This window comes from Plecotus auritus (assembly GCF_963455305.1).
Source record: "Plecotus auritus genome assembly, chromosome: 7".
In the NCBI taxonomy this organism is placed as follows: Eukaryota; Metazoa; Chordata; class Mammalia; order Chiroptera; family Vespertilionidae; genus Plecotus; species Plecotus auritus.
The window spans coordinates 133,373,922-133,398,418 of record NC_137774.1 but is presented as its reverse complement, the minus strand read 5'-3'; the positions used below and the strand labels follow the sequence as shown (position 1 = coordinate 133,398,418).

The following is a 24,497-nucleotide window of genomic DNA, read 5'->3' as shown; positions in this document are numbered from 1 at the left end:
TGATCCATAGCTAATAATTCTAAGCTAGTTTGTCACTAATACTTGTTCATCTTTTAAAATGAAGTTATTATGGGGTGCTGCTTCAGAATCCTGCTGGAGTTGCTTGGTAATATGATATATGTAACCTATCACCTTTTTAAAATCTGAAAAAAAAATTAATTTCAAAACGTATCTGACCTTTGTTCTGGGTAAGGGATTGTGGACCTGTATTCTCATTTTATAACCAAGGGAACCAAGGTTAAATAAATGACCCAAGGAAAAGTGCTTAGTATGGGGCAAGGTAGGATTCTATCAGGTCTATGTGACTGAGAAGCCTGAGTCAGTATACCACTGTATCATATCTCTGTATAGGACTGCCTTTTTCCCCCCAGGGAGACAGCCCTGGACAAGTTCACTTCATGATCAATACTTGTTAGGCAAGAGATTTAACCCAGTGTGGGGGGAGAATATAATATCAACAGTTGCTTTAAAAAATAGTTTACTGGCTTAAAATGTCGTTCCTTAGATGCCTTTCTCTGATTAGAAGAGTAATCTTTGGTATAGCTCCGAGAGTGTTGGGAACTAATGGAAACCCTTTCATCTAGAAGGCTTTCCAAAAAGACTGAGGGAAAATGAAGATTTAGCGTGGTGCCACTAAAATTGCCAAATGGCAGTGCATTATTTTGTAAAGAAGCACATATATCCCATTTTATTTATTACGTTTTTGTTTTCACATAATTAGAGCATAATTCTGACTTTCTAGTCTTTTAGGTCTCTTAGTTCTGAAGTCTGTGACCAGAAGTTTAAGATTTCATAATATGGTTCAAAGCAGTCTGGGCATAATCATGTTCTTTAATTCATCAGAGAGAGTTTAAGAATACAGACTTTAAGCCAGGAGTTGTATATCCTTTTTGCCCAGACAGTTTAAGGAGTACAATAAGACAGAATATTCTGGCCACAGACTTTCAGAGCTGAAAGAGACCTTTGAGATTATATAAGAACACCCTCTTCCACTCTGCCTTGCCCCATCCCTCCCCCTCCAAAAAAGGGAAATCAGGAATGCTAGAGAAGTTTTAATAGTTTGATAGAAGACTCTTTTTAAGATCCTGATTATTTGGCTTATGCTGCTTCAGTATTACAAATGAGAAACCAGAGGTGGTTTATTTGATATTTTGCTATGCAGTTATATGTTAAAATTTGACTTACCACGTAAACCCTGGTATGTTGTTTAAATCTTTTAAGTTCCACTTATATTAAAACACGTTTTATGTGTTTATAGGAAATTTGTATTGCAAAACACAATGAAAAATTCCATCAGCACCTTCAGAATGAAGAGAACTACAGAACCCATCATACAGTACAACTAGTAAGTTTTTATTCTTGGAGACTTAGAACAAAACTTGGATTTTTTACATGTATCAAAGTGAATAAAATCTATATAGAATTTAAAATGTTAAAAAATATAGATGTTATTATTAGTTCACTATACTTTTATATACTGTATTAGAGGCCCGGTGAACAAAATTCATGCACCGGAGTTTGGGGGGGGCGTCCCTCAGCCTGGCCTGCACCCTCTCAATCCGGGACCCCTCAGAGGATGTCCCTGTAGGATTGGGCCTAAACTGGCAGTTGGACATCCCTCTCGCAATCCGGGATGTCTGGCTCCTAACCGCTCACCTGTCTGCCTGCCTGCCTGCCTGATTGCCCTTAACCACTCTGCCTGCCTACCTGATCACCCCTAACCACTCGCCTGCCTGCCTGATCGCCCCTAACCACTTTGCCTGCCTGATCGCCCCTAATCACTCACCTGCCTGCCTAATTGCCCCTACCCACTCTGCCTGCCTACCTGATCTCCCCTAACTGCCTCTGCCTGCCTGATCGCCCCTAACTGCTCTCCTGCCTGCCTCATTGCCCCTAACCGCCTCTGCCTGCCTGCCTCATCGCCCCTAACCACTCTGCCTGTCTGCCTCATCGCCCCAACCACTCGCCTGCCTGCCTCATCGCCCCTAACCGCCTCTGCCTCGGCCCCCGCCATTCAGAAGGATGTCTGGAAGGTCGTTCAGCTGTCCAGTCTAATTAGCATATTATGCTTTTATTATTATAGATAATTTAGAGCAGTTTAGACACAAAGCACATACGTGCACAGATTCCCTATTAGCCAAATCCCACACACGAGTGGTACATTTGTTACATTCAGTGAACCAGCATTGACACATCATTATCACCCAAAGTCCATGGTTTATATTATAATTCATTAAGAATACCATACAGAATATTTTCACTGCCCTAAAAATGTTCTGTGCACCCTTCTCTGTCTCCAAAACCCTGGAAGGCACTGATTTCTTTACTCCATAGTTTTTCCTTTTCTAAAATGTTTAATTGGGATCATATAGTAGGAACCTTTTTCAGATTGGCTTAACTTAGTAATATGTATTTAAGGTTCTTTTATGTGTTTTCATGGCTCAATAGCTCATTTGTTTTTATAATATTTCATTGCCTGAATATACCACATTCATCCTACTGAAGGATATGTTGATTGCTTCCAACTTTTGGCAATTATGAATAAAGCTGCTGTAAACACCATACGGTTTTTGTGTGGACATAGATTTTCAACTCGGGGGGGAGGGGGAGGTAAATACCAAGGAGCATGATAGTGGTAATAGTACGTTTAACTTTGTAGGAAATTGCCAAAGCATCTTCCAAAGTGGCTGTACCATTTTGCACTTGCACAGCAATGAATGAGAGTTCCTGTTGCTTCCCATCCTCACCAGTGTTTGGTGGTGTCAGTGTTTTGGATTTTAGCCATTATCTAGTACTAGAGGCCCAGTGCACAAAAATCGTGCACCGGGGGGAGGTGTCCCTCAGCCCACCCTGCACCCTCTCCAATCTGGGACTGCTGGCTCCCAACCGCTCGCCTGCCTGATTGCCCCTAACCGCTTCTGCCACCAGCCCGATCAACCCCTAACTGCTCCCCTGCCGGCCTGGTTGCCTCTAACTGTCCTCCTCTGCAGGCCTAGTAACCCCCAACTGCCCTCCCCAACAGGCCTGCTCACCCCTAACTGTCCTCCCCTACAGGCCTGGTCACCCCAACTGCTCTCCCCTGCTGGCCTGATCGCCTACAACTGCCCTCCCTTGCCGGCCATCTTGTGGCTGCCATCTTTTGTCCACATGGGGGCGGTCATCTTTGACCACATGGGGGCGGCCATCTTGTGTGTTGGAGTGATGGTCAATTTGCATATTACCTCTTTATTAGATAGGATTATGTAGGATAATAGGTGTGTAGCGGTATCTCATGGTTGTTTCAGTTTGTGAATTCCTAATGGCATATGATGTTGAGCTTCTTTTCATAATGCTTATTTGGCATCAGTATATCTTTGGTAAAGTGTCCAGATCTTTTGCTCATTTTTCAACTGGATTGTTTTCTTGTTGAGTTTTAAGAATTCTTTGTATATGCTTTATAATAGTCCTTTAGCAGAGATGTCTATTGCAAATGTCTTCTCCAAATTTGTGCCTTGTTCTTTCAGTCCTTTCAGTATCTCTCACAGGGCAGAAGTTTTTAATTTTAATGAAATCCAACTTACCAATCTTTCTTTCATGGGTCGTACCTTTGATGTATCTCAAAAGTCATCATCAAACCCATCATCATCTATATTTTTTCCTATCTTATATTCTAGGAGCTTTATGGTTTTTCATTTAGGTCTGTGATCCATTTTTTTAATTATTTAATCCTCACCCGAAGATATGTTTTTGTTTGTTTGTTTTACTAATCTTTAGAGAGAGAGAAACATCAGTGTGAGAGAGAAACATCAATCATTGCCTCATGTATGCACCCTGACCCCTAACTGGGGCTTGAACTCAAAACCTAGGTATGTGCCCTAACTGGGAATCAAATCCAAAACCTTTTGGTGTACAGGATGACACTCCAACCAACTGAGCCTCCTGGCCAGGGAAGTCTTATCTTCCATTTTGAGTTACTATTTGAGTTACTTTGGAAGGTGTAAGGTCTGTGGCTAAATATTTTTTTCTTTTTTGCATGTGGCTGTCTAGTTCTAGCACCATTTGTTGAAAAAAACTGTCCATTCTCCATTGAATTGCCTTTGCTCCTTTTTAAAAGATCAGTTAGTTATACTTATGTGGTTCTATTTTTGAGCTCTCCATTGTTCCATTAATGTAAGTCTTTTGCCTCTAAAGAAACTTTAGAATCTGCTTGTCAGTAACCATAAAGTAAGCACCTGGGGTTTTGATTAAGATAGCATTGAGCCAAAACCGGTTTGGCTCAGTGGATAGAGCGTCGGTCTGCGGACTGAAAGGTCCCAGGTTCGATTCCGGTCAAGGGCATGTACCTTGGTTGCAGGCATGTCCCCAGTAGGGGGTGTGCAGGAGGCAGCTGATCGATGTTTCTCTCTCATCGATGTTTCTAACTTTCTATCCCTCTCCCTTCCTCTCTGTAAGAAATCAGTAAAATATATTAAAAAAAAAAAAAGATAGCATTGAATGTTTAGATCAAATTTGAAACAGTTGACAGTTCAACAATATTGAGTCTTCCTATCCATGAACAAGGAATATATCTCCATTTATTTAGTTCTTTGATTTTTTTATGAGTTTTGTAGTTTACTTCATGTAGATCTTGTAAAGATCTCATTAAATTTGTACCTAAATTTATCTTTTTTTCTTTTTCTTTCTTTTTTGTGTGTGGTAATTTAACTAGTTTTTAATTTCAGACTCCTATTGTTCTTTGCTGGTAGATTGGAAAGCAGTAGACTTCTATATGTCAACCTTGTATCCTGCAACTTTGCTATATTGACTTGTTAGTTCTAGTTTTCTTTTTTTTTCTTTTGGTTCGGTTCCTTCAAGTTTTCTACATAGACAATGTCCTCTGCAATAAAGACAGTTAGTTTCTTATGTTCCAGTCTATGCCTTTTATTTGCTTTTTTTATTGCATTAGCTAGGACTACCAATACAATGTTGAAAAGGATTGATCAGAAGGGACAGCTTTGTTTTTTTCCTGATCTTAACAAGAAAGCTTCTAGTTTCTAACCATTAAGTATGATATTAGCTGTAAAGTTTATGTTGGTTTTTTCAAGTCCTCACCTGAGGATATGCTCACTGATCTTAGAGGAAAGTGGGAGGGAGAGAAACATCAATGTGAGTGAGAGCCTTGATCAGCTGCCCCCTAACCAGGGGTCAAACCTGCAACCCAGGCACATGCCCTAACAGGGAATAGTACCTGCACCCTTTTGGTATACAGGACGATGCTCCAACCAATTGAGCTACACCAGCCAGGGCAAGTTTTAGGGGTTTTTGTAAGTGTTGTTTATCAGGTTGAGGAAGTTCTCCTCTATTTGTAGTGTGCTAAGATCATTAATTCACTTTTACAAAACCTTCCATCCCCAGTATTGCTGTACCTCACCATGTCTGCAGTATATCCTCCTTCCTAATAAAAGAGTAATATGCAAATTAACCATCACTCCGCTACGCCCACAAGCCACTGATTGGCACCAGCCAATCAGGAGCGAATATGCAAATAAACCCAACCAAGATGGCTACAGCCACAGAGAGCAGGAGGGAGGCTTGGGTTTCCCCAGCAATGGAGGAAGCCAAGCTTTCCGCCTGCCCTTGCTGGCCTAGGCCTCCACTCAAGGCTACAAAGTTTCAATAATAGAAGATACATAAAACCAAACAGAAATGGCGGCAGCCACCGAGCTGGAAAGAGCAGGAGGCTAGGGTTGCCCCCGGCGATGGAGGAAGCCAAGCTTCCCGCACACCCGGGCCGGCCCAGGCCTCCGCTTAAGGCTACAAAGTTTCAATTATAGAAGATACATAAATCCCAAAAGAAATGGCTGCTGCCACTGAGCAAGCAGAAGGCTTGGCTCCGCTGTAGGCTACAAAGTTTCAATTGTAGAAGATAAATCCCAGATCCCAGGGCCTCTGCTTGGTCGCCAGGGGGCATAGTCGGTCTGCAAACCACCACAGGCCCCTCGCCCAGGCCGCCCCACACCCCAAGGGAACCCCCACCCTGATCCGGGACACCCTTCAGGGCAAACCAGCTGGCCCCCACCCGTGCACCAGGCCTCTATCCTATCTAATAAAATAGTAATATACAAATTGACCATCACTCCAACACACAAGATGGCTGCCCCCATGTGGTCAAAGATCCTGCCCCCATGTGGACACAAGATGGCCACCACAAGATGGCCTGCAGGGGAGGGCAGTTGGGGGGGGACCCAGTTGGGGGGGACCCAGGCCTGCAGGGGAGAGCAGTTGGGGGGGACCAGGCCTGCAGGGGAGGGCAGTTAGGGGTGACCAGGCCTGCAGGGGAGGGCAGTTAGGGGTGTCCAGGCCTGCAGGGGAGCGCAGTTAGGGGCAAACAGGCTGGCAGGGGAGCAGTTAGGCATCAATCAGGCTGGCAGGGGAGTGGTTAGGGGGTAATCAGGCTGGCAGGCAGAAATGGTTAGGGGCAATGGGGAAGGCAGGCAGGCAAGCAGTTGGGAGCCAGCAGTCCTGGATTGTGAGAGGGATGTCGAACTGCCGGGCCTAAACGGGCAGTCAGACATCCCTCGAGGGGTCCCAGATTGGAGAGGGTGCAGGCTGGGCTGAGGGACACCCCCCCCCCCCCCCGTGCACGAATTTCATGCACTGGGCCTCTAGTTATTCTGATAGTTGTCTTTTCAGACACGTCTTAGGTTAGTCAACTACAGTGGTTTATATTTCATTAAACAGTAGAAATGCTAATATACTATATATTTCATCTTTTTCTTAGAAGCTAGAAAATAGGTAAATGAATTAGAGTAATTCTATATTTCATTACTATTTTCCTGGGTCACTGGTTTCCAAGGAAGGTTAGACAATGGGTCAGCAAAATAGGTGTATGAGATTGCCTTCTATTATCACCATTAGTACCTGCACTGTCAGCTTGTTATTGAGGTTCCTGAGAATTTGTTCTTAGTACATGAAGATTTTGGCTTCTGATAAAATGCTAAAACTTTGGTGGATGGAATAACTAATTACTTTTAGAATGAATATTAAATCCTTTCTCAAAGAGTATTATGGGGAAAAGAGTAAAAATTAGGAGATTGATACTTGGGGAATCTCAAAGATAAATGTCATCTACATAATACCATTTGCCTAATACCAGCTTTGGGTAGAACATCTCATTGTGGGAAAATGAATTGTTTAACCATTTAGTCATCTTTAACATGCATAGATAGAGGAAAATGAAAGTTGGCTTAGATCAGGATAAATCATTGTTTTTCAGAGCTAGTTCTAAAGCTCTCTATCAAAATCTCTTGGATGGTAGATGTTTAAAATGTAGATCCCTAGATTTTAGTTTTGTTGTTTCAAAATTTTCTTCTAGAAATCTTTGCAAATTAAATATGTAAGTAAGCATAAAGAATTTTAATATTTGATAGTAAGCTGTAAAACAGAATAGTGAAAAGTGTAAAATTACTTGCTTATTACTTTTTTTTTCCAAGATCAGAGACAAATGGAGTAAGGGAAGGAAATGGTGGTCAGAAAACAAGTCAATCCTTCCCATTAAAAATTGCATTCTTGCTTTATGTAACTACACTCATAACTCATGAATTTCACTTCAAGAAAGTACACATGGAATGCTTTTCAGCTGTAGTTTATAGAAATTGATCAGAACCTTTTCAATTATTTTGCTCATGATGGTTTTTTTTTTTTAATACTACCTACTTCTTCCATGCTTTGATATGTGCCCTGACTATTCATTGTCCTCATTTTCTTAAAAAAAAAATGCTTTGTTATAAAAATCCTTTATTACTTTTTTGAAGCATAATACATATATAATATACATACAAAAAAGTGTACAACTCATAAGTACATGACTTGAAGAATTTTTACAAAATGAACATACCTATATAACCAGCACCCAGATTGATAAACAGAATATTATCAGGCACCCACTTTGGTTACCTTCTGTTACCATCCAGTAAGTACTCCCCACCACAACTTGTCTTTTCCTGAGTTTTCTGCCTGGATATCCATAATCTTTCTTTACTGTAGAAGTCTAGTAATGTTACCAGTTGTGCATGAGGGTTTCCTGAAACTTCATGTACACTTTTAGTTTGAAGATTCAAGTCATCATTTAGATTTTGATATAATCATCTAAGGCAAATGTAGCAGTAAGTCTCATTAGAAATTATATTGTCCAGGATAAAGCTGGTGGGAAAGAAGAGAGAAGCAATAGAATAAGAGAATAATGGATGATAAAATTTGTAAAGGACAGCAGACAAATGGAAGAAAGACAGATTAATGACACACTGGAACCACCATCATACCTCCATGTGAAATTATCTGGTCTTGTGGGAAGTAGCTCCAATTTTTTAAAACAGCAGAAAAATAAAGTTTCATAACCCATTTGCTTATCTAGAAAGCCTTTTCATTTATTTAATATTTGTTCTGCCAAATGAGACTTAATTAGATCACTTTTAGTTGATTCAACAATACGAGAAAATTTTTAAATTTTTGTACAAATAACTGCCAGCTATAAGTTATGATAGTAAAGCAAATGATTTATGTATAATGCTGGAACAACTCTTATTTTTTTCTAACTGCTGGTTACATTGGTTGACCTAATGTGTAATATCTAAATTACTGACCAAGTGTTTACTGATTTATTTTAAGGTCCACTGTTTGAGTTAGCAGAATTAACAGCTATAAGTATTTCATACTAAAATTGTTTAAGCCAGAGCCACAAAAATGAAACATTTTTTAGTTCAGAGATTTTATTCTATTTTACAGAATAAAATGCTTTAATTGGGAGTAAATGAAAAAAATAAAATAGTATTATTTTTGCCATTGTGAATTTTAAAATGATAATTTGTTAACAGATAGTACTTCATGCCATAAAACATTTTGTTTAATGCGTCATTCTTCGGGGCTACCCACCTGACATACTGGGAAAACTCTTCTTTTTTCCAATTAAATTACTATTCATTTTTTACCAGAAGAGAGAGAAATTACATGATGAAGAAGAAAGAAAAAGTGCTTGGGTTAGTCAAGAAAGACAGAGAACGCTGGATAGACTTCGAACTTTTAAACAGGTAATAAAAGTACAGTCACTGTTTTTTCATTGCTACATACACACTACTACTATAAGATTTCTTTGTATGAGAAAAACTTGGCTTTCCCTTTGTTGTTTAGAAAGTAATTAAGTTTTGATTGCATGGCTACCTTTCCTCCGGTTGTTTCCAGAATTAATATCCTGTGACCCTTGGCTACCACTTCAGTCTAGTATAAGAGGAATGGGCAAGGCCACGGGGAAGCCTGGATTCCCCTTGAATTATAAACTAATGATAAGGTAATTAGTGTACAGCCAACTCTCCATTTCAAGCATCAACTTGTTATTGATTCCACATACATCAACCTATGGTAGTAATCTATGGAAATGATCAGTGACAGAATTAGAGAGTGGATCAGCATACATGGGAAATGCTTCAGCAGTTTTCTTACCAGGTAAACCCATGACTCGACACTGATATCACAGCAGCTAAATGTTTCCTTCGAACTGTGCTTAAGCTGAATGGTTTTAGTTGCTAAAGTTGCTCAGGAGCCTTACTTCCGCTGTCGGAAGCTTTTGATAAAGTCCTATTAGAATTATAGTGAAAAGGGTGTTAGGCCTTGAGTTAAGCAAATGCATTAATGCTAGGTTTCACTACAGTAAAAATATAGAATGAGAGTTGTTATGTCGGTCAGTACTCCCAAAAATTTCATCTGTAAGCATTTGAAAATAATTGTAAGAGACTAATAATCCCTTAGCTTTCTGCATATATATGTTTTACATCATTTATATTGTGTAATTTGCATTCCTATTATTTTTTTGTTTAAATTCATAGTTTTATTTAGTAAAAACCTTTTTTTAATAGTGGCAATTTTGAATAGTTGCTTAAGTCAATAAGAGGATTACAAGATCTTGATAAAGGATTTGATGATGAGCAAATGTTAAAGAGTTTGGTGATAGCCCTAACGGGTTTGGCTCAGTGGATAGAGCATCAGCCTGTGGACTGAAAGGTCCCAGGTTAGATTCTGGTTGCGGGCACATCCCCAGTAGGAGGTGTGCAGGAGGCAGCTGATGGATGTTTCTCTCTCATCGATGTTTCTAACTCTGTATCACCTTCCTCTCTGTAAAAAATAAATAAAATATTAAAAAAATACTTTAAAAAAAAAAAGGTTTGGTGATAACTGTTTGAAAGTTACTACACTTTGGTATTCTGGTTTTCTGTGTCACTGTATTACAAAAATTTCCCTGAAAATTACAAAAGCTCCAAAAGAACATTTTTCGCTCGAGAGAGAGAATAGATAGCCATTTGTTCATCAATTGTTTTAACATAATTTAACCACTTATGATAACTTCTGTTTTTTTAGAGGTACCCTGGCCAAGTTATATTTAAATCAAGCAGATTACGACTGGCTCATGCAAGAAGTGCCGCCAGTCCTGTGCCCTGCGAGGACCAAGGCAGTTCTGTGCCAGGAGCACTGCAGATAGAAGAGAAAAGTGAAGAGGTGCAGAAAGGAAGAGGCAAGCTTGGGTCATCACAGACAGCAGAAGCCCAAAGCCTCATACAACTTGAAGATACTTCATTAGTACAACTTGAAGCCACTTCATTACCTCTCAGTGGTGGTACCTCAGAACTGTGCCCCACTGTTTCTCTTTCACTTTTGAATAATATTGACCTTGAACCAGGTTCTGTTACCACAGATCCACTCCCACCACCTCTTCCTCCAACACCACCTCCTCCACCACCTCCTCCTCCCCCACCCCCACCGCCACCACCTCTGCCTGTCGCTAAGGACAACATCCCAGAGACACTGGAGAAAGGTCTGCCTAGAGTGGAGGGGAACGAGAAGAGGATCCCTAAATCTGCGAGTGCCCCTTCAGCACATCTCTTTGATAGCAGCCAGCTGGTCAGTGCCAGGAAGAAGCTCAAAAAGACTGCTGAAGGTTTGCAGAGAAGGAGAGGTAAGTTAAAGAGATCGTTTCATGTTCATCTGTTGAAAAAGTGAGGCATAACCAAAGGACTTATTTCATAGGATCTTACGAAGCTTAATACATTATTTTATTTCTGGACATTATTTGATAGCAAATAGGTTTTCAAGATCACAGCAGGGCAGAATTCTCAACAACCCATATCGACAAATTTCTACAGACATAGCAGTGTACCTTTAGCTGTTGGGCATATTTTTAAAAATAAATCTTCTAAAGTGATACTTGATCTATTTGGTAATACATAGTAGGCAGCTCCTTTTGTGTAAGAAAGTGACTTTAAACCTGGGAAATACAAGAAAGGTATTCACATTGGAAAGCTTAAGTCATTTGGTCAGAACTATCACACTAGGGTGACATTGGCAGGACAGTGTTTATTGAGGATCTTGGTATACTCTTCATATAAAGAATCAAAGAAGAATAAGGAGTAATATGTTATTTCTTGCATGTCATATTATGTGTTAAAGCTATTTTTTTTAAAAGAACAGAAAATAATCTTGGCCCACAAGGAGCTTTAGCTTGCATAGAATATTATATAGAACATTTTGCATATTTCAATCTGAAAGACTATCCTGTAAAATATTTTTTACCTTAATCCAAGTAGAATTTCATGTGTAAAACAACTAAATGCAAAGTATAATCGCTATAATGAACCAAAATTAATTTTTAAAAATTAAATGTATAACCCAGTCACTTCTGAATTCAGGTTGGGCTGGTGCATTATGGAAATCCTTCAGAAGTCTCACCCATGATACTACTAAGGACCACCTCCTAGCTCCCAATCTGTTCCCTTCTCTCACTTGGGAAATGATAGGAATACCAATAATACCTGACATGGAATTGAATCTTGGAATTTCTTTTTAGTAAGTGTAATTAGGACGCCCTGGGCTGTGGAACCTTCTGTTCACACTGCATGGGCCATTTTGTAGATGGTGTTTCCAGTGTCATGGGCTATCAAGTCCTACAGTCTAGAGGTTGTAGTAGTTGGACTTTATGTGTTATCCTAATTACAATCGTTTTCTTTCATTTTCTAAAGTGAGCTCACCCATGGATGAGGTGTTAGCTTCCTTGAAACGTGGTAGTTTTCATCTGAAAAAGGTTGAACAACGAACTCTGCCTCCTTTTCCTGATGAAGATGATAGTAATAACATCTTGGCACAAATAAGGAAGGGGGTAAAATTGAAGAAAGTACAGAAGGAAGTTTTGAGAGAATCCTTCACGCTTCTGCCTGACACAGACCCTCTCACACGGAGCATCCATGAAGCTCTTAGGAGAATCAAAGAAGCATCCCCTGAGTCGGAGGATGAAGAGGAGGCCTTGCCTTGCACAGAATGGGAAAACTAACAAGTAAATGGTCTTACTTTCTTCAGTAGCGTTGGTAACACAGCTATGGTGATGAGGTCTCTTATATTGAGCCTGAGGTTTATTATTTATTATACAGGCCAATTGTAGTTGGGTCATAAATTTGTCAACTTCAGATTTTACTTCTGTAGTTTCTAGAAACTTAATAGGAAAGCACTTTTCAAAGATACTGCTATGTAAATGTTGTTTTTCATATGGCAGTACAGTCATATCCCAAGTAAAGAGGATAGTCTTATCTAATACCAAGAAAGTCTTTCAAAACAGAAAAGGCCTTTTCTAACTGAAGCATTTTTATTACAAATGTATGCATATTGAATTTTGATGTTTTATTAGCTGCCAGTAAAGGAATTTTCGAAGATCATTCTAGAAAAGTAATTGTGTTATCTGATTATTTAGCTTTCTAAGCCTTTAAAAGTGAGGTTAATCATTTTTAGGCTTATTATAGTTACTGCATTGTTTAATTAAAATTGCAGTTAACATAATAAATATAAAAATTATACATATAATATCTTAATGAGTACCCCTCTGGGTATTGGTTACACATTTGGCATTCTACCAGGGTAATACAGAGTTATACTCCAGTACATTTTAATAAGGTAATTATAAAGTAATGTAATTATAAATTATATTAAATATATAGCATCAGTAACGATAACATATATTGTAAGTTAAATAGTATACAGCTTCACACCATTCACCAAAAGGGGAAGACTCATAGTCCTGGAGGGAGTAAAGAATAAACATATTCATCAGCACAATTATTCTTTTTGTTGTTGTTGTTACTCCTCACCTGAGGATATTTTTCCATTGATTTTTAGGGAGAGTGGAAGAGAGAGGGAAAGACAGAGAGAAACATCGATGTGAGAGAAACACATTGATTGGTTGCCTCCAGGAGGAGCCTGCAACCAAGGTACGTGCCCTTGACTGGAATCGAACCCGGGACCCTTAGTCTGCAGGCCAACCAACGCTCTATCCACTGAGCCAAACCTGCTAGGGCACATCAGCACAACTATTCTTAAACATGTTTGATTATAAGAATTACCTGGAAAGCTTATTAAAAGGGCAGATTCCTGGCCTTCACTCCCCAGGATACTGACCAAGTAGTTCTGATGCGTATGCAGGAATACATCTGGATTTTGAAGATTTAATACAAAACAAACAAACAGTCATTAATTTTTAGATTGATTACGTGTTCAAAGATACTATTTTGGATATCAAATATTACTAAAAGCAATTTTACCTGTTCCACATCTCTCCAGCAGCATCTGCACAGATCAGTAATTTAACAAAATGGGTGGGGGGAAAATCACATTTCTCTTAAGTGGTTGTGTGTTACCTTTAATGTGCTTGAGCCAACATTCCAGAATACCATGGTCCTGCTGTGGGTTTGGGCTTTTGGTATCCTTTTTTCCAAGGGCCTTGTTTATAGAGGTCCTAATTAACAGTCACTCTGTGTGACTTACTGTTTATGGATCCCAAAATAATTTCAAACCATTTGTGCTTGTACATAACTAGTATATGTATACTATGCTTTGCAGAGGGATATAAATATTATCAGTGTATCTACTTGGTGTATGAATGTATCTAGAGACTCAGGTGTGTCTTGACAGGGAATCTTTTTGACACTGGATATTTATTGTCTTTCACATTACAGTGCTTGCTACCTATTTTTATTGCCTGTCTCCTGCTTATAGCTTCTCGGTGAGCTGCTAAGCCTATGGCTGAAACTACCATCTTAATACTGATTGGTTAATCCCTCAGGTGGGCCTTCATAGAAGGAGTATGCTTAGTCCTTTTATTACAGTTGCCTGCAGTGGCCCAGGCAGGGTACATGGCCTCCCAGCAGCTGCTCACGCCAGCTCATCACTGTTTGTCGTCTTCCCATCCTACCAGATCCTGCCCAACACAGATACTGCAACAGTATTTCCTACATTAAAGTGTCATTTATAGCTTTTGGCTGCTAATTTGGCCTTATTTCTGATGTCCAGGATAAATGCCACTTTGAAAATTGCCTAAAACTTCTCTCTTTTTGAATGATTTTTTAAATGACTGGTATATGTAGTATAATGTTGAGAGAAACAATGAAATAGTTCCACAAAATGTATGAGCTCCGGTAGCTGCAAAGCTAATTTTAAAAGACAGTATATCCTACACCAGAAGCAATCTGTAGATGAGCTGTATGCTCCGCCGATTGAGCTGGCATTGATGAAAGAGCTCCATTTCACTGCCTGCGTGTGGGCTTGGGAAATCATTTTTAAATGCTTTAGATACTTCACAGATAGCTAAAAAGGCTGTAATTTGTATTTCCTGTTATTAATTGGCTTCATTCTTAGAGCTTTTAAATCATTAATGTGATTACATCTTTGAAGAGCTAATTTCTCAAAAATTCGTGAAGTAAAAAGTGGAGGTCCCTGTTCTACCTCGTCCTCTTAAAAACTCTTCCCTATAGTTATATAGACTTTATTAAGTTTCTAATTTGTTTCCTGTGGGGTCCATATATATATATATATATATATATATATATATATATATATATATATATATTATTTTTTTTTTTAATTGATTTCAGAGAGGAAGGGAGCGGGAGAAAGAGAAACATCAGTGTTGAGAGAGAATCATTGATTGGCTTCCTTCTGCATGCCCCCCCCCCCCAATTAAGGATCAAGCCTGCAACCTAGGCATGTGCCTTAACACGGGACCTGTCAGTCTGCAGGCCCACGCTCTATCCACTGAGCCAAACCAGCTAGGGCCCTGTGGGGTCCTTCTTAAACTTATGAAGTAACTATAATGACTCTATCCAATAGAAATACAATGTGAGCCTGACATAGGATTTTAAAAGTTCTAGTTATACTTAAAGAAGGTAGAAAAGAATGGGTGAAACTGATTTTACTAATACTTTATTTTCCATGCTATATCCAAAATAGTATCTTTCAACATGTTTTTAATATAAAATAATACAACACAATTTACATTTTTTTGTACTGAGTCTTCAAAATCCACGGTGTATTTTATACTTATTAGTATAAATTACAGCATAGTACATCTCAGTCTGGATGCTAGTCAATGGTTAAAGTGAAATGTCCTATCAAAACAATGAAATTATATTTAGTAGAAAAAATATTTTCTACCGCTTCATATTTTAATTTAAATCAAATTAAAAATTCATTTTCTCAGTCACACTCGCCTCATTTTAAGTGCTCATTAGGCACATGTAGCTACAGTGTTAGATAACACAGAACTATAATAAAATAAGTTATATTCTTTTCATGTCAGCTTTTATCTGATAAGTACCAGAACTTTTACATAAATGTTCCTGTGCCATAGGTAAGCTCATAGATCTCAAACACAACTATTTTGAATTTTACAGTCCTTGTTTGTAAAGTACCAATTTAAAAACCAGTATTAATCCCGTCCTCTAAATGTCAATCTAACAAAAATTGCTCCCTAGTGAATTTTAAAAATGTATAGTTCTTATGCTGGCAGTTTATTAGGCAAATATTTTTAGATTATATTTTTTCTTTTTTTTTTCTTTTTTTTTAAATATATTTTATTGATTTTTACAGAGAGGAAGGAAGAGTGATAGATAGTCAGAAACATCGATGAGAGAGAAACATCGATCGGCTGCCTCCTGCACACCTCCCACTGGGGATGTGCCCACAACCAAGCTACATGCCCTTGACCGGAATCAAACCTGGGACCCTTCAGTCCGCAGGCTGACGCTCTATCCACTGAGCCAAACCGGTTTTGGCTATATTTTTTCTTTTTGTATTGTCATAAAATGTTACGTTAAAAGAAGTAAAAATGAAAGAGAATCTAACATAAACCTTTTAACAGTGATCAAAACCCATATGTAAGTTTTTTAATTTTTATTGCTTTTGAATACAAGCATACTTTTTTTTTTTTTTTAACTGTATAAATGGCCATTTATAAGGAAAAGTCATCAGTGTTCATTCTGGATATTGCTAACGTTATGAGGGAGCATATATACATACTACCTTTAATAGGTCATTCTTTTTTTAATACACTGTTATTTCGTTTGTAAACAGGTGACTCACGAAAAAGAAAAAAATACCTGCGGTTGAAGACCGATTCATATTCTTTTGAAAAACAAATTTTAAGCACTTGGTTCCAGAATTGGATTCCATTAGATCCAAAGTGTATTGGCTCAGTGGTGTGAAAAAAGGAAGCACAATTGGCAAGTTACTCCTTTTCAGTCATTCCATAGATGATGGTTAACATGAGTTTTAGGTGTGCAATGTTTCTGACTACAGTGAAGAAAAGGCCTTCAAAGAGATTCCCATTTTTTTACCATCTTCCCCTCCTGTCCACCCACTTACATACTTACAGTGGCCAGTAAAGCTAGGGGTTGCTATGAGTTGGAAGAGCACTGGGTGGACAGGGGTCTACTGTAAGCTGTATTGGGACTGCTTTGAAATCCATTTTTCAGTGCACTGAATAGTCATCTGCTTAAAAATTACAGAGCTTCTTCCATATCAGCTTATATAAATAGTGTGACACTCTGAAAAAGAAGTTTATCATGATAGCCATGGGACAGGAATTGAAAGAAAATCAGATGATGAAAATTTCCACATTACTTATCTCCAAAGGAATTTTCACAAAGATATTGAACAATATCTGGAAAGATACAAAACTACGAAGATACATCTAGTTATGTGTTTACCACAATATGATACATTTAACATGGCATATTTTTAGAAGACCACACACTCTTACACTTTGTAAGTTTTTGAAGTAAAAATTTCCATGCTTTTAAATAGCTCTTAATAATTGTGAATTTATAATAGTTTGAATATTATGTGCAGCTTTGTTTATGAGAAGCAATACTTTGTAATTTGATAATTCAAATTATTTTTGGTCTTTTTGTTTGAACTATTGCTTGATTACTGTAATTCAACATGACTTTCCTATTAAGAATCAAAAATCAGGATTCTATAATAGGAATGCAGATTCCTATTTATCATGTCTTTTTATCATGTACCATTTAAGTTTTTATTTTTATGCTCCACAGTGGAAAAAAAAAGTGCTCTCCAGATATGCAGAAGAAATTAGACAAGCAGAAAAGCCTCCTTAGCTGGCATTTCACTATCCTCACATGCTTTGAGTGGAGTTTTTGGATAGAGCCTTTGTTATTGTCACTAAATTAAACATGTATGTAGCTCTAGGTGCCTGTTTTGCTGTAATGGAGTCCTGAAGGGTGCGTTTATATGAATGGAGCCATTATGTGTTCTCAGCTGGACTGCTGTAGGCTTAAATGAAGATAGATATGTTGGACTCAGTATAGTACTCTGTAAAGTAATTCTGCTTAAGACAGATCTTGGCCTTTATCTGAAGGGAGGACCAAAGTACCAAAAAATACTTTTATTTGTTATGAGGCAATTATCTGACCTAGACTTCGAAAGCAGTCCCAGTGTAAAAGCCCTCCAATGAATCAATATTCCGGAGAAGAAGAAAATGCTTACACCTTTGTCACATTAAAGTGTTATTTTCTTGAGAATAATTCATTGACATTTAGAAAAATACAGGAGGATGCAATGTTAAATTAATAGCAAAAGCACTAGAACACTCATATGTCTAGAGGGAATTGCTACCCATTTGGTGTTACAGCTGCGATTCCAAGGGTCCTGTGATCCATGAAGATTATCTCACACTTGAAGATGAGTAGGTTAGAGCAGCCAGCTATGCTCATTCTCTGGTAAATAACTTTCTCTAACATACTCAATTCCCTTGGAGATTCAGATTACTGCTTCCATAAAATTGCATGTTACTGCAGGTCATCAACCTTTAAGAGTTCTCACAAATAATATTAAAATTTTAAATAACTATGACCCACTTGTCTATCAAGATGAGTTGACCAGTTGAATCCTCATTTTAATTTTAAAGCAGTTTTAGACCCCAACAGGAATTATATTGACATGGTTAAATTCTTTTTTTTTCTTGCCCCAGTAAGATGAGCACCTTGGGCCTTAGTATTTCATTTGTATATATTTTAGTTATGATGGTACTTATAGATCACGTTTCCACTTCCAAACTTGCTTGTACTATTTATATGGTTTAAAATATCTGACAGCTATATTTCTGTTAATGTATCATTTCCATATATAAGAATCTGCAAACAACTGCTTGCTTATGCTGAATCAGTTTAGAAGTTAATTTACTAATCTAGTCTCAACTACTATATATTTAAAATAGGGAAACAAGTAGGTGGTGATCTGGGGGATGTTTTGAGAACAGTATTACTTACTGCTCACTTAAATGTCAATGTTAACTATTTCTCCTACTAATGCAACTAAAATTATGTATATATAACCAATGTGGAATGTATAGAAAAGGTATTCCTAATGATTTAAAATCCCAATGGTACTATATTGTAGCAATATGAAAAAATGTCTGGCTAAAAAAGATTTTTAAAAGATGAGAGCAACTGTCTTGCTTACTTGATGAATATTTTATAGGCTTATTGAGTTTGTGAGCAGCATAAAAGCAATCATTCCTTAATTCTTCATTGTGAAACTTAAACATTTCTATAAAATGCATTTTTAAATAGACTTTTAGACACAACTATGACACTTTATCAGGTGTAGTATTTCCATAGTGGGACTGTGGGGCTTTTCTTATATGAAACCGTAGAAAAATTTCAGCACTTTTATGTTACTAGAGGCCCGGTGCACGAGCCCACTCCCCATGGGGAGCAGGCCTAAGCAGGCAGTCGGACATCCTTAGCGCTGCCATGGAGGCGGGAGAGGCTCCCACCACCGCCACTGTGCTCACCAGCCGTGAGTCCGGCTTCTGGGTTCCTGGCTGAAAGGCGCTCCCCCTGTGGGAGTGCACTGACCACCAGGGGCAGCTCCCGCATTGAGGGTCTGCCCCCTGGTGGTCAGTGCACATCATAGCGACCGGTCGTTCCGCTGTTCGGTCCATTTGCAAATTACCCTTTATCATATAGGATGGGGGGTGGGCCTTGGTTTCTACAAAGCTGAGCTATGTAGCAATATTTGGTAACTTGGCGTGACCACTTTTGTAAAGCATACTTTGGCCATAGCAGACACTAAGAATTGAAATTCTTTTATTAGTGGAACAAAAATAAATGGGGAGCATTCTCTCTGTTTGGGATGGGACCAGTATACAGTTAACACAATTTAACTTCATACATTCCCTGAGACTCCATTTTTAATTACATTCACTGAGTATGGAATGCTTTTAGCCTAAGAAAAGTTCTTTCTTTCACTAAATACAAGGTGTGTTTTTTTTTTAATCTTTATAATTTCATTATTATGCACTTAACATCAGATACCAACCTGCAAAGTACTAAAGGGTCCTTAAAGGCCTTATCAGGGAGTTGAAATTTCATATACTTTACCATGTTATTTGTAAAAAAAAATTTTTTTTGAACAGATGTAAAACATTTAAAAACTGTGGCAGACTCATTGTTAATGTGCAACCATTAGATAGTGAAAGCAGAAACCTTAAGTTTTGCCTATTTCTTGCACTGAATTTAAATAATATAAAGTTAAATGTGCATTTTAAACAGATTTTATTCCCCGTTTACTGCTTAACATAGAAGAACTATGCTTAATGTAGAGGATTGACCAGCAGGACTTGTTTCCGATGGCAGAGAGGGAGGGAAGTAGAAGCACCTTACTGTGGGAGCGTGCTGCATTTATTTAGGCTGCTGAACAATTCAGTAGTTGTGTCTGAACTTTGCTGCAGAGTGCTCTTTAGTTAAAGCACATTTAAAAAATCTCTGCTCAATTGCTTTGTAAAATGAAGCAATGGTATTTTTTATCCTATAAATATAGGCTAATTTAAAAGTTTTCCTACAAAAAAATGAGTTTATATTGCTGCCTAAACTATCATGTATGTAAAAAGAGGCTTTTTAAAGGTAAGAGGGAGTCTGGATTGTGTGTGTGAAATGTTTGTCCTCTGAATTATATCGAAGACATACTCATTTGGAAATGTTCTCTTTTGCCCATGGTAAATGTATAACTTGGGATTTGAGGAATTTAATTGAATTCCAAATTTATAAACGTTTCTCTCCTTCTCCATGCATTTATTATGACACTGTAAGGTGCATGTACAGAAAATACCTCTGAGATTGACATATTAAATACTTTATCAATGTTATTTCACACTGAATCTCAAACATTTGTTTTGAGGGTTAGGGGAAAGTTTTTGTGTGTTTTTTAAAGTCAGGTATAACTAAGATTGGCTTATTTTGGGGAGTTAAGGAAGGACCATGGAAAATGATATTTAGACATGTACAAAAGGTACAGGTATTGATTATAGAGTTCAGTTTTAACAAGGGAAATTTTGGTGTTTTGTTGTTTTTTTCTTGCATGTTCTGTGGTCAACTATCAAAGAGTATATAACAAGTTATTCTAGCTTTTCCCAATACTAATTAAATTGTATTTAATTAGTTTTAAGAAGTCTCCATAATCACAGATGGCATTTTCCCTTCATCTGTTAACCAAAAGGAGTAGCCAATATAACCCATATAGTGACTTCTGACTTCTTCAACTTGGACAGAATCCTCACTGTGTCACTGAATTTCTCATTGTACTGTATGTATTGCCAAGGTTGAAACCATAATATGTAGTTTATGAAAAATTGAAGGCCACAGATCATTTTGCATGAGTAAAGCCCATTAGGGCTAATGAAACTGACATGTTTTTTAGCCTTTCCGGTCTAATGAAAATTTTAATAGCAAACTGATTGACCATTTACTAGCTTTGTGCAATATTATAATGGTAGAAGCAAAACACTAGCACATTGTGCTTAGCTTTTAAGGATGGCTTTAACACCATCATATTACATGGGCAGTGTGCACAGTGTATTGTAAATGCCAATTCTTGCAAATTTACAATACTTAAGTATGCTAAATTAACATCCTAAAGTATTAAAAATACAAAGAAAAAACTTAAGCAAGCATTTATAGCAATACTCTGAAATCTCCAATAATTGTTTTGACTGTTGCCTTTTGCTCTTTAGTGCAACTTTTCTGCATTGTAATTATTGTATTGCTTTGTATTTCATGTTTTTTACACTCATGACTTCAGAGTTAAGTACTTGTACACCAAGTATTGCAATCACCTTTCTCTTCTTGTACATGCAATGTAACAACATACAGTTTTGGTGCTTAACAATATTCCATTTTTTCTTTAATAAAATATATTTATTGCATTAACCTCACTTTGTTGAACATGGGTGGGAGATACTGTCACCTCATTTCAAATAGAAGGAGCACAGCAAGTTATACACCTATTAATGTTGATCAGGATTCAGAGACTATTTACCCCTATGCTTCTAACTCTTCCCGACTACTATTTATTATGAAATATTTTCATGGCAGCTTTATCTGTACTAGTACCAGCCTTATTCATGTCATCTCTGTAACTATCCACATAGTTTGGAAAGAATGACTTCCAAAATTGGAAGGTCTTTAAATGCCTTTCATGTTAGCAGTCAATTTGTGTTCATCTAAGAAGGGGATATTATTGCCTTCATGATTAAACATAGGACTAGCTAACTGGGTCCCAGCACATACTCTTACCCAGCGCTGTCTGGATGTAGCCCCCAGCACACACACAGGTCTAAGGGAGGCGTCCTCAATGGACTGAGGTCCCAGATGCTGCCAAGCCCTACTTTTCCCCCAAGTCCTCATTTACAAAATGATGGGCTGAACAGGATAAACTTTGGGACTTTCCAGCTCCAGGATTCTGTATTAAGAAGTGAGAAATTTCTCCCAGGAAGGGCCTTACTTCCATGTATTCTCTCTACAGATACATCAGCAACTAACCAGAGGGTTTTGATTACTAGTTTTTCCATAAAATGGACATGAGAGGAATGTTAGCCATACTGATAGAATATCACCTTCTGCCTCTTGAATTAAACTTAGATACATTAATACACTCTCAACAGTACTTCAGAAGACTCCTAGTATCTAGTTCACCCTTCTGAAAATCATGGTGCTATTGGCTTGGGACGGGTTTATTGGGTGGACTTCTCTGTGAGGTTAGCCATCTTTCCTAAGACAGGCGAGAACCTCCTGAAAATCTAGGCCCGACTGGAATTCCTTACTCTTGTGTGGCCTTGTTGCTTATCCTGACCTTGCTGAGTTCCTATAAGCTGGTTGAAACCTGATGAATTATTTGCTACAGGAAGCCCTTTGGAAGAGGCTTAAAAATCTTCGGTGCAGCACTAGCTGGTTTGGCTCAGTGGAGAGAGCATCAGCCTGTGGACTGAAGGGTCCCAGGTTCAATTCCAGTCAAGGGCACATGCCCGGGCTCATCCCCAGTAGGGGGCATGCAGGAGGCAGCCGATCAATGATTCTCAGCATTGATATTTCTCTCCCTTCTCCCTTCCTCTCTGAAATCAATAAAAATATATTTTTTAAAAACCTTTGGTGCAAAATTCCCTACATTCCATCACATTCGGACAGCTACTGATGGATAATGACATTTAACCATAATTCCCCAGCGCTCTGTCCCTCTGCCCAGGGATACCTTTTCCACAAAGACCCCACAGCTTTGTTGCACACCAGAAACTTGGTTCTCCTTCACTGTTGTTAGCATTTTCTCCAAATCTCTCCACTAATAATCTTAGTTCTTGCTCATCTTTCTCTAAACCTATTTGTCAACTGCTTAACTTCTAATAGGCTGATGACCTATTATTCTACTGAGTTCATACAGATCCATCTCCATCTCCAGCAGCCTCCTACTTCTTTCACCTGCCTCCATTTGCTCTTGGCGATTGCTGTGACCGACTCCATACACTCAGACCACTGAGCTGCTTTCTGATCTCGTATTCTTCCCTGTCACTAATTCCAAAGGCTGTACATTCAGTAGAGTCCAGGACTTCCTGCCTCCATGCTGCCTAAGGAAAACACTACAAGGCTTTCTGTGGGGACATAGGTCTCTTCCAAGCCTTTCCCCTAGGACCTCAATTCTACATGCTCATGTCAGGTCTTTCCACTGGCACACATGTCTGTCTAAAATGCTTCTCTTAACACCATCAAAAGTCTATCCATTGAGTGTTAATTTGGAAAGCAGGTGGGCAATGTATCTGGCTCTCCCTGTGTGTCAAAATTCTTAATCAGAACATTGAAAGAAAGGGAATAAGAAAGTTAAGATGCAAAAGGAAAAATTACAGAATCTGATTTAATTTTCACAATTATACAAAGATTAACCATTTGAGGTACAAGAAAAGGGGTTAGGCCTGGCCGACGTAGCTCAGTGGTTGCCATCGACCTGTGAACCAGGAGGTCACTGGTTTGATTCCCGGTCAGGGCACATGCCCAGGTTGTTGGCTCGATCCCCCATTTGGGGTGTGTAGGAGGCAGCCAATCAGTGATTCTCATCATTGATGTTTCTATCTCTCTCCCTCTCCCTTCCTCTCTGAAATCAATAAAATATTTTTTAAAAAAGAAAAGGGAAGGGGGTTAGATACTAAATTGTCCACAAACTCTGAGTGGCAGGGACCTTTGCTTTAAAATCCCTCCATTACTCCCCATAGCATCTTCACCTTCACTTTTAGCCCTGTGAGGTCCAACTAGTGCTCCGTGAGCGCTTCCTAATCAGTCTCACTCTCTCCCGCGTCTTTAAATGACCTCTGTGTCGTGACAATGCCCAATTTGACTTTTTAAATTTTTTTTCCGGCTTACACCTCTTCTCAGGACTCTAGGTCTCGTGTGTTCAGCTGCCTAGTGATCTCATCATTCGGATGCCTCTTACCTATCTCAAATAGAACATATAAAAAATGGTTCCCTTGATCCAATCCTTCCCAGCTTTACGCATCCTTTCACAGTTCATTCAGTTCTGCAATTTAGAACCTGGAAGTTATCCTTGCTGCCTTGCTCACTCTCACCCTCCACATCCAATCTTCATCTAGTCCTATCAAGCTGAATTCCAGTTTACCGCTGACATATCCACTTTTTCTGTCTCTTACTGCCCTCTGACCCAGAGCACCTTCATCACAGCTAGATAACCACACTAGTCGCTTAACTGATCTTTTTACTGCCACTCTTGTCTCCTTCCAACTTACTCTGCACCCACAGACAAAGTGGGATCATGTCTCACTCCCCTGCATAAAGCCCTCCAGTTGCTTTCCATTGACTTAGGATAAAATCCCAAATCTT

General features: G+C 38.5%; 1 protein-coding gene across 2 annotated transcripts in view; it reads left to right on the top strand.

The window, feature by feature from the left end:
• Window positions 1–21,545, top strand: part of JMY (junction mediating and regulatory protein, p53 cofactor) — an 86,381-nt gene extending 64,836 nt beyond the window's left edge. The window contains exons 7-11 of one of the 2 annotated variants that reach the window (XM_080682680.1): window positions 1,259–1,345; window positions 8,949–9,044; window positions 10,366–10,960; window positions 12,021–12,331; window positions 16,393–21,545. In XM_080682680.1, the coding sequence (XP_080538806.1) occupies window positions 1,259–1,345; window positions 8,949–9,044; window positions 10,366–10,960; window positions 12,021–12,328 (1,086 nt within the window). In that variant the 3' untranslated portion in view covers window positions 12,329–12,331; window positions 16,393–21,545. Of the gene's footprint in view, window positions 1–1,258; window positions 1,346–8,948; window positions 9,045–10,365; window positions 10,961–12,020; window positions 12,332–13,164; window positions 13,259–16,392 lie in introns of those variants that run through there. The other variant, XM_080682681.1, reaches the window with a different exon arrangement.
• The last annotated feature ends 2,952 nt before the right edge of the window (window positions 21,546–24,497 follow it).